Source organism: Rhinoderma darwinii, chromosome 4 (assembly GCF_050947455.1).
Source record: "Rhinoderma darwinii isolate aRhiDar2 chromosome 4, aRhiDar2.hap1, whole genome shotgun sequence".
In the NCBI taxonomy this organism is placed as follows: Eukaryota; Metazoa; Chordata; class Amphibia; order Anura; family Rhinodermatidae; genus Rhinoderma; species Rhinoderma darwinii.
Genome location: NC_134690.1, coordinates 352248189 through 352263653, shown reverse-complemented (window position 1 = coordinate 352263653; position 15465 = coordinate 352248189). Strand labels below are relative to the sequence as shown.

Sequence of the window (15465 nt, the reverse complement as noted above, 5' to 3'; positions counted from 1 at the left end):
TGTCTCCATCTGTGTGTGGCACTATCATAACTCCTAAGCAGCACGCCCGCTGTCTCTGGGTTATTTTTGACTCAGATCTTTCCTTTACTCTTCACATACAATCACTTTCACGCTCCTGTCATTTTCACCTCAATAACATCTCCAGAATCCGCTGTTTTCTTACGGAGGAAACCGCCAAAACTCTCAGTGTTGCTCTGATTCACTCTCGTCTTGACTACTGTAACTTATTATTAGTCGGTCTTCCCCTCACTAAACTCTCCCCTCTCCAATCTATCCTCAATGCAGCAGCCAGGCTCATATTTATGACCAACCGCTACACCAACGCCTCTTATCTGTGCCAGTCACTGCACTGGTTGCCCATCCCCTTCAGAATAAAATTCAAACTTGTTACTCTCACCCACAAAGCTCTCCACAGTGCTGCACCTCCTTACATCTCCTCCCTCATCTCTGTCTACCCCCCTACTCGGGCTCTACGTTCTGCCAACGACCTTAGATTAAAATCCTTTATAATCCGAACCTCCCACTCCCGTCTCCAAGATTTCTCTCGTGCTGCACCAGTCCTCTGGAATGCGCTACCCCAGACAATCAGATTAATTCCCAATATCCTCAGTTTTAAACGTGCCCTGAAAACACATCTTTTTAGACAGGCCTATAACATTCCCTAATCTGACTCCTTTCCATGGCCCGCCTTTTAGATTAGTCATCAGAATAAGATTCCCTCACACTCCTTCTCTTCATGTCCGTCATACACGGATACTGGCTGGTGACTGGCTCATGCAGCTTTATGTTACCACCGCATGTGTATAAAAATGGCCGGACCATTGTACAGAACAAACACTGTTACACTTTGTCTCTCCCTTATTTCCTCATAGATTGTAAGCTCTTGCGAGCAGGGTCCTCACTCCCCAGGTTTGAATTGTAAATGAACTTTGTCACTATATAATGTCTGATATTGTTTGTTTCATATTCCCTCTAAATTGTAAAGTGCTGCGTAATATGTTGGCGCTATATAAATAAAGATTATTATTATTATTATTACAAGGAGGGGCTATGTAGTACTATCTACAGGGGGGCTGTGTGGCACTATCTACAAGAGGGGGCTGTGTGTCACTACTTACAAAAGGGGGCTGTGCGTCACTATCTACAAGGAGGGGTGTGGCACTACCTACAGTCGGGCTGTGTGGCATTATCTACAAGAGGGGGCTGTGTGGCACTATTTACAAGGGGGTGCTGTGTGGCTTTATCTACAAGGGCGTTTGCTGCACATCAACAGGGGGCTGTTTGGCCAGTATCTACAGGGGGCTGTGTGGGACTATCTACAAGGGGGGGGGGGGCTGTTTGGCCAGTATCTACAGAGGGCTGTGTGGCACTACTTACAAGAAGAGGCTGTTCATTATGTCACTATATAGTCCGGCACTTACCTCTAATTTATTTTCTTTTAATTTATTGTTATTTTAACTACATTATAGAACTATATCGCTTGGAAAATGTACAAATGGTTTTATGCTCAAGCTCAATAAAAAATGCACCTCATTGATTGGTAGAGAAATCAAACATGGCGAGGGGGAAGGAGATGTCGAGAAAGAAGTTGGGGGGGGGGGGGTCGCCAAACTGAGTCTTTGCCCCGGGTGCAGGAGAACCTAGCTATGCCTCTGACTACCGTGAAGGCTTCCATTCTGTACGGAGTCATGACTTTAATGATGGATCCAGTTTAAATAGGTCCTAACAAATTCTAACAGATCCCATGGACTTATAATGGGGTCCATCAGTGTTTTTAATAGCAAAAATAACGTAGTCTGCGGCACTTTTCTTATCGCTAAAAACACTGGAACCCTGACAGAATGCAATATAGTGGCAGTGTCAAGAGCCTTATAGCATACTATATGTTGTCTGAAATTATTGTTTTATTTATTCTTAAAGGGGGATTCACAGAATCGACAATTATAATCTATCCACAGGAAAGGTGATAATTGTCTGATCGATGGGTTTCCAACCAATAACGAGAAAAGGGGTCCCGAACCCACAAATCCTCCTCCCTGCACCCCCGCTATACTGTACTGTTTTCGTCTGTCCCATAGACATTGAATAGAGGAGGTGCATACTCGATCGGCGCTCCATTCAAGCTCCTCACTGCAAGGGGGTACAGCGAGGAGTATCTGGAAATTTGGGACCCCTGTTCTTGCGATCGATGGGGCCCCCAGTGATCAGACAATTATGAACTATTTTGTGGCTAAGTGATAATTGCCAATTCTGGGAATACCCCTTTAATACTTCAGTAACATTTTCAGTAATTTCTCAGAAAAAAGTTATTGCAATGACCCATTAACCTTTCAGACCACAAAATTCAGGACCTGTTCTGATGACCTAGAAACTATAGAAAACACACAATATCTTATCATTGCTCTAAAACATTCACTTCTAAAACATTTCCTTTCATGCTATCATATAAATAATAATTATCTTGCAGATGTCATACAAATGTAGCAAAGCTGAATGTGCCATTTAAATCTTTGGGGTTGAATTTTGTGTGCATGTATTAGCAACTTGAGTTCAGATAATATAGTAAACTTTCCTGCAGTCCTATGCAAAAAAAATCAAATAACATGAGTTGTCCCAAATCCCAAATTACGTTTTCTACATCACTTACATATGACATACAAAAAGAGAGAGAGAGAGAGAGAGAAAGAGAGAGAGAGAGAGAGAATGGGTGCGCATGATTATGTGATTGTGAGAGTATATGTGTGTGTGTGTGTGTGTGTGTGTGTGTGTGTATATAAATATATGTAAATATATATATATATAAAAATAAAAAACACAGAAATATATACATATACTGAATAAGGTATAGTTATTTTTTTTTATGTTGCAACATAGTAGTTTAACAATATTACAAAGGATATGTTTGCTAAAAAAAAAGTTTCATGTTAAAACACACCATAATGATTGGGAATATCCATCTATGCACAGTTGTAGCAGAGCTGAGTTTTCCAGATGGCGCAGAGCTGGATTGTTCACTCGGCACAACTTGTTCTAATATTATGATGTACGGTATAATCTGTGGTTTTAGATGGGGCTGCAGCTGTCCTACTCAAAAAGTTATTATGGTGAATAAACAGCTGTGCTACATCAGTACAAATACATATCTCTTTGCAGAACTGCAGAAGTTCTCTTATTTTGGAGCTAAGGACATAAAACAGATCCTAAATGACCCTCAGGTCTCCACATAAATTCTCTATATTAATCAGATCCTTAAAAAAGAAAGAAAATGTGACAGTTCCTTACCTTAAAGAAGCTCTGTCTGTCTCCCGGTTGACACACGTCCATTGTCATCTGGGAAGACGTGCACTGGACGGCCTCTGTGTTTTCCCAGCTCTTCGGAGAGGAAAGACATGTTAATGGTTAGGGCAGTCTGTAGGAAATTCCTCTGCAAGCCACAAAATCAGTCACAACATGCACTCTGCCAAAATCTTTTCCGTCAACAGTGCCCGGCCATTCCATCACCAGCTTAGCTCCTCAGTCCCATCTCTAGCCCATGTTTGTAAGGCACAGAGAAGGAGAAAGGGAGGTGGGTGGGGGGTGTGATGATCCCGTAACTGGTCAATGACTGGCGTGGGAAGTCTGTTTATTTTTGTATTATTATGTAAGTTTTTCTTTCCTCTAATGAGAAACAACTACTGCTATGCAAAAGGATCTCTACATGGATCAACGCAGATTCCAGGAAGGACAATATAGGTAGCAGGAGAAAAGGAGGGGTTAATGAAAACCGTACGCCTGGATTTCACAAGAACACGAAGGTGGAAAGCCATCTGCATCTCTGACCAGACCTGCCACATGGACCTGCTACTGACTGTGGAGAAAGTCCTGGGTTGAACAATTTAGTCTGGGTTCACATAAATATCAGTGTGGCCAGTTGTTTACAGCCTGAGCCAAACACAACTGATGACATTTTGTGCACCGGTCCGGCATCCATAGCTGGACAGAAAAATGCTGCATGCAACGTTTTTCTGTCCGGCGAAGGAGGGATGCAACGGATGCCAGAACTGTTCCCATAGGAAAGCACGGAATCTGTCCTGGCATCAGTTTCCCTGAACTACGGCGGAGGGAAACTATGCCGGTTTTGCCGGATATATGGGAACCCGGACTAACAGTAAACATATTTGCTTTGAAGACCAGTATAAAGGAAACAATATCATGCAAACTATTTGTCTGTACTGTTTGAAGATGAAACAGAGACTCATCGCCAAAGAAAGTAAATATAACGCTAAATATTTTTCAACAATATAAATAAGAAAAATCTTAAATTAGATGAAATACCTTGTGCTCTACTGTATTTACAAAAAAAATTCAATGACAGGTGACGAGATAACATAAATTCTCAATTAAACGTCAATTAAACGTCACCTGCTTAACCCAGGAAGAAGTGCAGCGCTGCAATAAAAACACTAAAACAGACAAATCACCAAGTCTGGATACCATACACCCCCTGAGTTCTGTACCGTAATAAAAAGACCCTTTCAGGATTCTATGATGACCGCCTCTGTTCCACTGGACCGGAGCATGGCAAATGTAGTGGCAATATTCATAAAGAGGTAAACAAACTAGCTTGAAAAATATAGTCCTCTATTGTGGGTCAAATATTTTAACGTTTTTACGTTGTGTTTCTGGACTTTTACAGGGCATTTGATACCGTGCCACTTAAAGGGTGGGTACATAAAATGAGAATGCTGGGGGAAAATATGTGTAGTTGGGTTAACAACTGGCTTAGTGGGAAAACAAAAGAGGGTGGGTATTACGGAAACGTTCTCAGAGTGGGCCACAGTTAAAAGTGGGGTTCTACAGGGGTCAGTGTTGGGACCACTTCGATTTAATATGTTTAGTAAAAACCTTGTAGGGGGTTTACGGAGTCAATTTTTTTCAATATTTGCAGATATTAAGCTCTGTAAATTAATCAACACAGAGGAGGATAATGTAATACTACAGAGGGATTTGGGCAAGCTGGATTTTTGGGGCTACATTCACACGACAGTGAAAAAAACTGGCCATTAAAAACTGATCAACTGTCCGTAATTCATGGGCGTTAAAAAATAGGATGGATTTAATTTGTCAGGGTTTTTTTTTGTCCCAACCCCCTGAAAACACCACAATGGCAATGTAGATAGTGCCGCAATGACTCTGTAGATAGAGCCACAGTGCGCACTGTAGATAATGCCCACATAGGGCCAGTGCCCACATAGTGCCACAGTGCCCACATAGTGCCACAGTGGCCTTTGTAGATTGTGCCACAGTGCCCACATAGTACCACAGCAACCACATATAAAAAGTGACAGACTTGTAGATAGCACCCCCTTGTAAATAGCACCAACCCTCTCTGTAGATATTACCCCCTGTAAATAGCATCCCCTATAGATAGTACCCCCGCTGTAGATAGCACCCCCTTGTAGATAGCACCCCCGCTGTAGATAGTAGCACCCCCCTTATAGATAGTAGCATCCTCCTTGTAGATAGTAGCACCCCCCTGTAGATAGCACCACTGTAGGAGCGGCCGGGTATTCCGCTCATAGATGGAGCCCCTGACGTCTCTGTCAGAGCGTCGGCAATGCTCTGGCCGGGGATTCCGCTCCAGGAGCAGCCCTTGACGTCAAAGTCCATATATGGATAGTGACGCCAGGGGCTATTCCGGGAGGGGAATCCCCGGGCCAGAGGGGGGTCGGGCCGCTGAGGATTCCGCTCATACAGGGAGCTACAGTGGCGCTATCTACAGGGTGGGGGTTGCTATCTACAGGGGGTGCTATCTACTGGGGGGGTTGGTGCTTTCTAAAGGAGGGTGCTATCTACATGGTGGTTGCTATCTACAGGGGGGGGGGTCAAAGGGAGCCCCTGGCGTCACTCTTCATATACAGACAGTGACGTCAAGGGCTTTCCCAAGACAGGTGTCCCCAGCCAGAGATCTTGCGATGCTCTGGCAGGGGACTCCATTGTTGAAAGCCCGACATTACTGTAAATACATGGAGATTAATGTCAGGGGCTTCCCCGGGCTCAGCGCACAAACCAGTGCTCTGTCCAGGGAGTCCTCAGGCAGGATCAGTTTTTACCGGCCGTTACAAGGATTGATTCCTGAAAATCGGCCAGTAAAAACTGATCCATTGAGTTCTATGGGAGCCACCTGGCTGTGAAAATGACCAAAAATAGGACATGTCCTATTTTTTGGCAGCCAGATTCACGGGCCGTTACAAAAACGTGAATACACCCACAGAACTTCATTGTTCTGAAAACGACCATGTGAATGTAGCCTAAATGTGGATAAATGTAAGGTAATGCACTTGGGACTAGGAAACAAATTCTACAATTATGCATTAAATAGTAAAACACTGGGTAAAACTGCCACTGAAAAAGACTTGGGGATATTGGTGGACAGTAACCTTAACAAGAAGTGCCAGGCAGCTGCTGACAAGGCAAATAAAATCATGGGATGCAACAAAACATGCATAAATGTACATGACAAGAATCTGTACAAATCACTAGTCAGACCACACATGGAATATGGTGTACAATTTTGGGCACCTGTGTATAATAAGGACATAGCTGAAATTTAAAGAGGCTCTGTCACCACATTATAAGTGCCCTATCTCCTACATAATGAGATCGGCGCTGTAATGTAGATAACAGCAGTGGTTTTTATTTTGAAAAACTAGAATTTTTTAGCAAGTTATGAGCAATTTTAGATTTATGCTAATGACTTTCTTAATAGACAACTGGGCGTGTTTTTACTTTTGACCAACTGGGCGTTGTGGAGAGAAGTGTATGACGCTGACCAATCAGCGACCAATCAGCGTCATACATTTCTCATTCTCATTGTTCCAGACCAGCATGATCCACAGCGCAGTGTGATTGTGCAGTGAAAGAAGCTGGGCTGTAACAATGGGCTGGAACAATGAGAAGTGTATGACGCTGATTGGTCTGATTGGTCAGCTTCATACACTCCTCTGTACAACGCCCACTTGGTAAAAAAGTAAAAACACGCCCAGTTGGGCACTAAGAAACTAATTAGCATAAATCTAAAATTGCTCAAAAATGATAGTTTTTCAAAATAAAAGCCACTGTTATCTACATTACAGCACCGATCAGATTATAATCTGGTGACAGAGCCTCTTTAAAAGGGTTATCCAGGGGGATTTTTTTTTACTAATATGTTAATCTCTGAAAAATAGTGCACTTCCTAATTTCCATGTTTTATAAAACATGCCCCATTGCGCCGATACAGTCATCAGTCACGTGGCACAGGAAGTTCTGTTGTTTCTTCCTGTGATGTGACGCATCGACACTGTGCCACATGACTAAGGGCTGCCTTCCCCTCTTGTTGAAGTCGGCTTGTCGCCGATCATGTGACCGCAAGTGACTGAACAAGTGACTGAGTAAGATTGCCAGCCCCTTGCGGTCATGTGCTGATATCCCTGCACTAACAGGTGAGGGAGGCTTAGCTGTATAACCAAGTACAGCCTGCGGTCAGGTCTGCATACCCAATCTCTACGTTCCCTAGCAGCGCATGCGCAGTCTGAAAGGCGGAGAACGAAGCATTGCAGTGGAAAATGGGGGATGCCGGGACTTGTAGTCTTTCAGTGTGCAATGAAAAACTCAGTCCCACCTCATAGAAGGAAGTTGAGCAGCAGTGGGCGCCCAAAGGTGATTAGGTAAGAAATAAAATTGTCACCATTTTTTTAAAATAAAAAAACAACGGTTACAATTTTTTAATTTAAAAGCAATTGGGACGAAGTATAATGATGATTCATTGCGTTTTAGACAGTCTTTTCTTTTTTAACTCGCTGGATAACCTTTCTAATGGGTGCAGAGGAGGACATCCAAGGTAATTCAGAGAATGGGTGGATTGCAGTACCAAGAAAGGTTATTAAACTAGGGTAAAGGGAATTTTACACTGGGCGATTATCGGGCAGACGAGCATTGCCGACAATTGCCCTGTGTAAACAGGGCAGCGATCAGCAGATAAACGAGCAAATGCTCAATCATCTGCTGATCGTATCGTTTTAAAAAGTAAAATATTATCGTTGTCGGCAGCGCATCACCCAGTGTAAACAGGGAGACGCGCTGCCGACATGATCATAATGTATGGGGACGAGCGATCGGAGTAACCACCGCTCATCCCCATCCATAGCTCCGTATGACAGGAGCAAACGAGCGCCGATCAACGATGTCTCATTGATTGGTGCTCGCTGCACCGGCCGATTATCGGCTGGTGTAAAAGGGCCTTTATTCAGTCTGGTAAAAAGATGGCTTAGGGGTGATTTAATTACAATGTACAAATATATGAATGGACAGTACAGAGATCTTTCTAATAATCTTTTCACAGCTAGTAGGCCTGTAACATGAACAAGGGGGCATCCTTTTTGTCTAGTGGAAAGAAGGTTTCACCATAATCATAGACGGGGATTCTTTACTGGAAGAACAGTGAGACTATGGAACTCTCTGCCACAGGATGTAAGTCCAAGAGGGGCCTGGATGCCTTCCTTGGAAGATATAATATTACAAGTTATGGATACTAAATTTGGAGAATTGGACATTGATACAGGGATTTTTTTCTGATTGCCATAATTGAGGTCGCAAAATAATTTTCTCCTTAATACGGGGAAATTGGCATCCACTTTATAAGGGTTTTTGCCTTCCTCTGGATCAACACAGTAGGATTGGACGTGCAAAATGTGAACAGATGTGTCTTTTTTCAACCTTATCAATTATGTAACTGTTAATCTGGCTCTAGGATAAAGGCTGGTTTACATGGGAAGATTTCTGCCCATAACAAGCGCTGATCGACGATATAACAAGCCGATCGGCTTGTTAACAGATCCTTTTACACGGGCCGATGCTTTCTGTATGGGGACGAACGATCGTTATTTCGATTGTTTGATCCCCATCAGTTTGCATCATAGTCGGAAGCACATCCGCTGTTTACATGGAAAGATGTGCTGCCGGCAACAATGATTTTATAGGCTGCATAACCTATTTGATCAGCCGACAAACAAGCGTATGCTCGTTTGTCGGATGATCGCTGCCCTGTTTACAGGGGCCAATAATTGAGAACGAGTGTTCGTATGATTGCTCATTTGCCCGATGATGGGCCCGTGTACATGGGCCTTAACCTTGATGTTATCTACAGTGAATTGTAACGGGAATGTTTATGACAATACAAGATATGAGATACAAGACAATGAACTGCAAATACACAAACCAGGAACCATCATCTGGTATCAACACACTGGCAACACACTGTGTGACCTTGGGCCCTGTTCACATTTTGCACATCCGCCTTCTAATATACTGTTTCCTGGTTGCATTTAGATGTAGAGCCATTTGTCTGAAGGTAAAAGAAAATTAAATGGCCCATAATCCTTTCTGCAATACTCCCATGTCTTTGGGAGCTTTTTTTTTTTAAATAAACGCCGTACTAGGGAATTGCTATTTATGCACTTAGCAAATATATTCTTTAGTTGCCTGTAGTCCAAATGTCTGCCTATTTATTCAGGTTTGTGCAGCTTTAAAACCCACGAGTCAGCGATGTTGCCCTATTGCTCCAGTGTGGAGCTGCAAATTTAGGTGCCCATTAAAGGAAATGTGTATGGGAGGTGTCCCAACTCTCCCCCAACATCAGATGTCGAGGGCAACTCTCCCCCAACATCAGATGTCGAGGGGAAAAAATAATTGGGCTTGTTGGATTTCAACATGCCTGATCCTTTGTTCCTGTACGAGATAAGCTGCTACTAGAGTTTAGCCCTGTTTTATACAGGGAGAACAGATCCCTGTATAAAACACCCCAAATGTAAACTGCGGCTCAGGCTTTGTTTTAACTTTGCAGAATCTTAAGAATTCCCTCCTGTTAAGTCGCTTTGACCTAGTAAAGATTTCATTTCAAGTCTCTTGCAATCGCTACAGAACGCGCCGCACCTGAAAGAACCCGACAGGAGTAGAAACAAACAGAAGACGGCTACCGGATATGGATACCTCCCATAGAAGTCTTATCTGGAGATGGAAGATTAGCACAAGTTCCATGTGTTCACATATGAATTCATTCGGGAAGAGAGCCGAGTTATTCTGTTTGAGCAGTCATATGTTCTTATCCGTGTAGTTATGTAATCAACTTGCAAATTCCAACCATAATATTAATCTTCTGGAAAGTGCAAGTTCCAGTGAAGTGTAACATGAACCCGGCCTGTTCTGTGTTTCTACTGTTACTCACAACTCCGAGACAGAAGCTATAAAGGTAAAAGTTATAACACACTGCACCAGGAGCAGAGACTAAAGTTGGCCCTACACTTTAGACAGCTATTTCTCCAGACACCCCATACACATGCAGCGTTGCCCTTCCGTTGAGGGGTTCCCTCTGAGGTTTCCATCGGGTTAACCCCTCAACAGAAAAGGCAAACGGAAATCTTAGCTTCCGTTTGCATCACCATTGATCTCAATGGTGACGGAAACGTTGCTAAATGTTTCCTTTGTTGTCACCGTTGACAGGGTTCCGTTGTTTTGATGGAATCAATAGCGCAGTCGAGTGCATTTTTAGTGCGCACTTTTTGCCTGACCTGCACAATAGCAGAAATTACTGCTCAATAAGCTTAAATAGGTTATTTGTAACTCAACCCATAAAAAATAGACAGTAGTGGAAAGCAATTGTCTCCATAGTCACCTCCATAGTGGATCTTCTGCTTGATCTTTGAGGCCTATGATTGTCATACTCTTGGCCAACTGGACGGTCTTCTGGTACCCTGTTTACTGCTTTATCTGGCTGAATGTGATTTGATATATTTGCCCATGTACTGGGATCAGCCAAGGGATTTTGGGGATCAGGAGCACTGGAGTTTTCAGGTCCAGATAGGAAATCAGGTTAATACACTAGAAACAACACAACAAGGCTTCCAATGTCTAACGTATAGAAAGTAATCACTGATCTGAGGAGACACAGTATGTGCACACACACTAATTACGTCCGTAATTGACGGACGTATTTTGGCCGCAAGTCCCGGACCGAACACAGTGCAGGGAGCCGGGCTCCTAGCATCATAGTTATATACGATGCTAGGAGTCCCTGCCTCTCTGCAGGACAACTGTCCCGTACTGTAATCATGTTTTCAGTACGGGACAGTAGTTCCACGGAGAGGCAGGGACTCCTAGCATCGTACATAAGTATGATGCTAGGAGCCCGGCTCCCTGCACTGTGTTCGGTCCGGGACTTGCGGCCGAAATACGTCCGTCAATTACGGACGTAATTAGTGTGTGTGCACATACCCTAATTCTGTAATTCTCCAGTTCAGTGTGTCTTGGCAGGATTTTGAAGGGTTGCAGGATTATGTCATTGTAATTACCATGGAAAAAAGCCTGGAACACATTTTCGTTCTGCCTAATTATGAAAACACAACAAGCAAATCGTGTTAAATGACATTTGGAGGAAAAAAGTTATATCATGAAAGTCTTTTGTGGTGAGAGGGTTAACAGCGTATGCACGACGTCCCTACTGTGCTCCTACAACCTACTTCCTGAAGACCTGCAGAGACTAGTAGACGAGACGTTTTCTCATCCAAAACAGTGAATTAATAAGGCCGCTCATGAAAGACAATTGCAGAACCTTATTACCTCAAGCATCTTAAACGGCCACAAACCCTAAAACTATAAATCCTGATGCCCAAAGACATCAGTGATGACATTCATGTATAAATGCAAATTATTTTACAGCGGACAAAACTTGACACTCTAGGGAAAAATCTGTAAATCTGTAATAAAATAAATTTTATAGGAGGTTGGTAAAATGAAAACACTAGATTTCTTAGAGGAATTGTGAAATCAGATTCATGTATTATTTTAGTTCCTCCTCTTTGAAACGATCTCATATCACAATGAAAAGCCTGAAGACATAATTCTATATGTCAAAGTCAGCTTGCCTTTCCCCATTCACCCCACTCTAGAACCAGGGAATATAAAACAGGAGGTTTGGGGAAAGGGGTGGGGCTTAGACTACTCCATTGCTCTGACTGTAAGGCTATGTTCACACGAGGTCATTACGTCCGTAATGGACGGACGTATTTCGGCCGCAAGTACCGGACCGAACACAGTGCAGGGAGCCGGGCTCCTAGCATCATAGTTATGTACGACGCTAGGAGTCCCTGCCTCGCTGCAGGACAACTGTCTCGTACTGAAAACATGATTACAGTACGGGACAGTAGTTCCACGGAGAGGCAGGGACTCCTAGCGTCGTACATAACTATGATGCTAGGAGCCCGGCTCCCTGCACTGTGTTCGGTCCAGGACTTGCGACCGAAATACGTCCGTCAATTACGGACGTAATGACCTCGTGTGAACATACCCTAATGGAGACCAGGGAAGATAAGCCTATTCCTTTAGCTAAGCTTGTTTTAACTCCCAGTTTCTCTAAGGGCTAGTTCACACTGAGTATTTTGGCGCTGTTTTTGAAGCGGAAACCGCGTCGGAAACAGCACCAAAAAATGTCCGAAATCTCCTTCCCTTGATTTCAAGGGGAGGCGGAGGTGATTTTTCCCGCAAACCGTAAAAAACGCTTGCGGGAAAAAGAAGCGACATGCCCTTTCTTCGGGCATTTCCGTCCCTGACTTTCCATTGACAACAATGGGAGGCAGCGATCGCTGAGGTTTTTGCCCGCAACATTCGCTAAGGTTTTTGCTCCCGGTGCTCACCGAAAAACGTGGCAAATGTTCTGCCGGCAGGACAATTTCTGCCTCCAAATTCCTGAAGGAATTTTGAGGCAGATTTTTCCGCCTGCAAAAAAAACTCTGTGTGAACAGGGCCTAGAAACTAAGGCTGGATTCACACGAGCACATTAACGTCCGTAATGGACGGACGTATTTCGGCCGGAAGTCCCGGACCGAACTCAGTGCAGGGAGCCGGGCTCCTAGCATCATAGTTATGTACGATGCTAGGAGTCCCTGCCTCGCTGCAGGACAACTGTCCCGTACTGTAATCATGTTTTCAGTACGGGAAAGTAGTTCAACGGAGAGGCAGGGACTCCTAGCGTCGTGCATAACTATGATGCTAGGAGCCCGGCTCCCTGCACTGAGTTCGGTCCGGGACTTCCGGCCGAAATATGTCCGTCCATTACGGACGTTAATGTGCTCGTGTGAATCCAGCCTGACTGTTTCATGTGCTTCACGAGGTGGTATAGCAGGAGCCCCTATCTTTTTCCTTTGTTAAACCAGCCTCACTTGTCTGATATTTTCAACCCAAGCCAGCGATAAAGAGAAGGATGTGCAAATACATATTCATAGAATATATAAGTATATTGAACAGAGTAGTGGTTAAGGTAAAGAAAAAAGAATAGCCATATGTATCGTGATTCTTGTTGTATGATCAGTTTGCTGCAGGTTTATTATGGAGAAATATACAGTCAGTAACATTTACAAAAAAAACAAAAAAACACAATAGCCCATTGTCAATATTCCTTAAGAAACAAAGTCTTTTTGAAATGATGAGAGGCTGGGGAAGTAGAAGTCCGAGCTGGAATGACTCCGGATGTAAGGGACCGTCTCATTTCGCTGTGGGTACAGCTGCACTAACACAAAGCTGCACTTCAGCTGCCGTGTTTATCAAATGCTGGCACCAACTCACAGTTTTTTAATGCATTTTGACTGGGGGCCTTTAGAAAATAAGTTAATAAAAAATGTTCTTCAAAGCACCTCTGTGTTCAATTTTCTCAATGTTGGACTCACAGAAGAGTTTCTATATAAAGGGGCGGTGTTTGCCAAGTAGAAGCCTTGGTGCACATAGACCGTTATTCTGCCGCCTCACTGGCTGAAAACATCAATGGTAAGGCTTATATACAGACTATAGCCTTATCTAACCGGGAAAATGTGGCTAACAATCTGGGCAGGAAATATAGGGCATGCGGTGGTTGCAGTTTCACCTGGTGCCTGAATGGGCATCATCACCCCTCTGGAACATAAGAGAACATCAATACTATAAATGTCAGGTAGTAGTTGATAAAAATCAATATAAACCAATTCACAAGACATAGTCATGGTTTATGTTTTGGGAATTGGTAGTACCTGAGGGCTCAGCAGCTGAGAAGGCCCACCAGCCCCATTTTCACAGCATACAGACCAGGGGACGCATAGCCGTCCTGCACACGGAACAGAAATGCTGCAGAATTTCCATCTGGAAATTCCATGTGGCAATTCCGCTACGTTTTACAGTAGCAGCACAATTAATACAATTTGAACAAATGTCATTCACACGCTGTGGAAAAAAAAACACCGAAAACATGTGAGAAATTGACCTGCCAAGCGGATTCTCAATCTGCAGCATTTCTATTTACTTTGCGCAACATTTCCATCCCGTGTTGAAATGCGGAAGAAATGATCAAGCAGCTTGAAATCCAACATGCATCCTTTTTTTTTTGTGACATTTGCCATTGGTGGGCAGTTGGGTTGCCCTGGCTGAAAACACTGGGACAGCTTTATTTATATTGTCAGGGTACGTTCAGATGCAACAGAATTTTTCTGCCGTGGATTTCTGTTATATGAGGATTTTGCTGCATATTTTGCAGTGGATTTTGCTGCAGATTTTCTTGCAAGCTTCACCATTTGAAGGGTCAATTCTGCAGTTAAAATCTTTGATATTTCTGCAACATAATGGTTTCCTGCAGATTTGCAAATTCACAGCATGCCCTGAAATCTGCGCAGATTTTTTAAGGTGGCAACTGTTTGATAAACAGGTTTTGTGACCGGCAGTTCTTCTCTTACGCCACATTGATAAATCTGCTCCTGTTTGTATAGGAAACCAATGTCTTCCTTTGTTCTTTCTCTGGGATAGAGGACATTCTCTTCGCTAGCAATAAAACAGTAAATTAAAAAAAACTGACAAGTTGTCTATTAAATCCCCCCCTCTCACAACCCCATGGTATGTCATAAGAAAACTAATTTTTCAAACTCTGGGGAAAACCAGCTTCCCTTTAAATACTGCAGTTAATGGACTATTAATATTCTCTAGTAGGGGAATTCCAGGGAACAAAAGATAGAATCTGAATACTGTAGTAAACAATCCAGAATGTAATACAACATTTGGCAAGGATGGATGGTATTTGGCTGCTTAGTAGCTTGCCAAACATGTATACAAGTTATTTTGTTTCAGTTCGATCATTTGGCTTTATTTTCGATTGTCATTTAAAGGGAAGGTGTCATGAAATTATTATTTTTTTTTATCATATTGCTTTTAGTATGATATAACAAAAATAATAATTTATTTGTGTTCTACTTTTTTTTTATTTTTACTTCTCTATGGGGGCTGCCATTTTTTTTTCATCTCTGTATGTGTCGATTAACGACACATACAGAGATGGAATACGGCACATTCATCCCCATAGAGAATTGGAACGGGAGCCGTTCCATTCACTGCAGCGTACGCCGTCTGTGTGGGAACGGAGCATGCGCCGCTCCCACA

The 15465-nt window shown here is 43.1% G+C and overlaps 1 protein-coding gene across 1 annotated transcript in view; it reads right to left on the bottom strand.

Annotated features, from left to right (window-relative positions):
* The window catches only part of RIN2 (Ras and Rab interactor 2), a 172535-nt gene that overhangs the window by 110227 nt on the left and 46843 nt on the right, over positions 1-15465 (bottom strand). Inside the window, exon 2 of the mRNA XM_075862965.1 lies at positions 3283-3372. Within this exon, the coding sequence (XP_075719080.1) occupies positions 3283-3330 (48 nt within the window). The 5' untranslated portion in view covers positions 3331-3372. The remainder of the gene's footprint in view (positions 1-3282; positions 3373-15465) is intronic.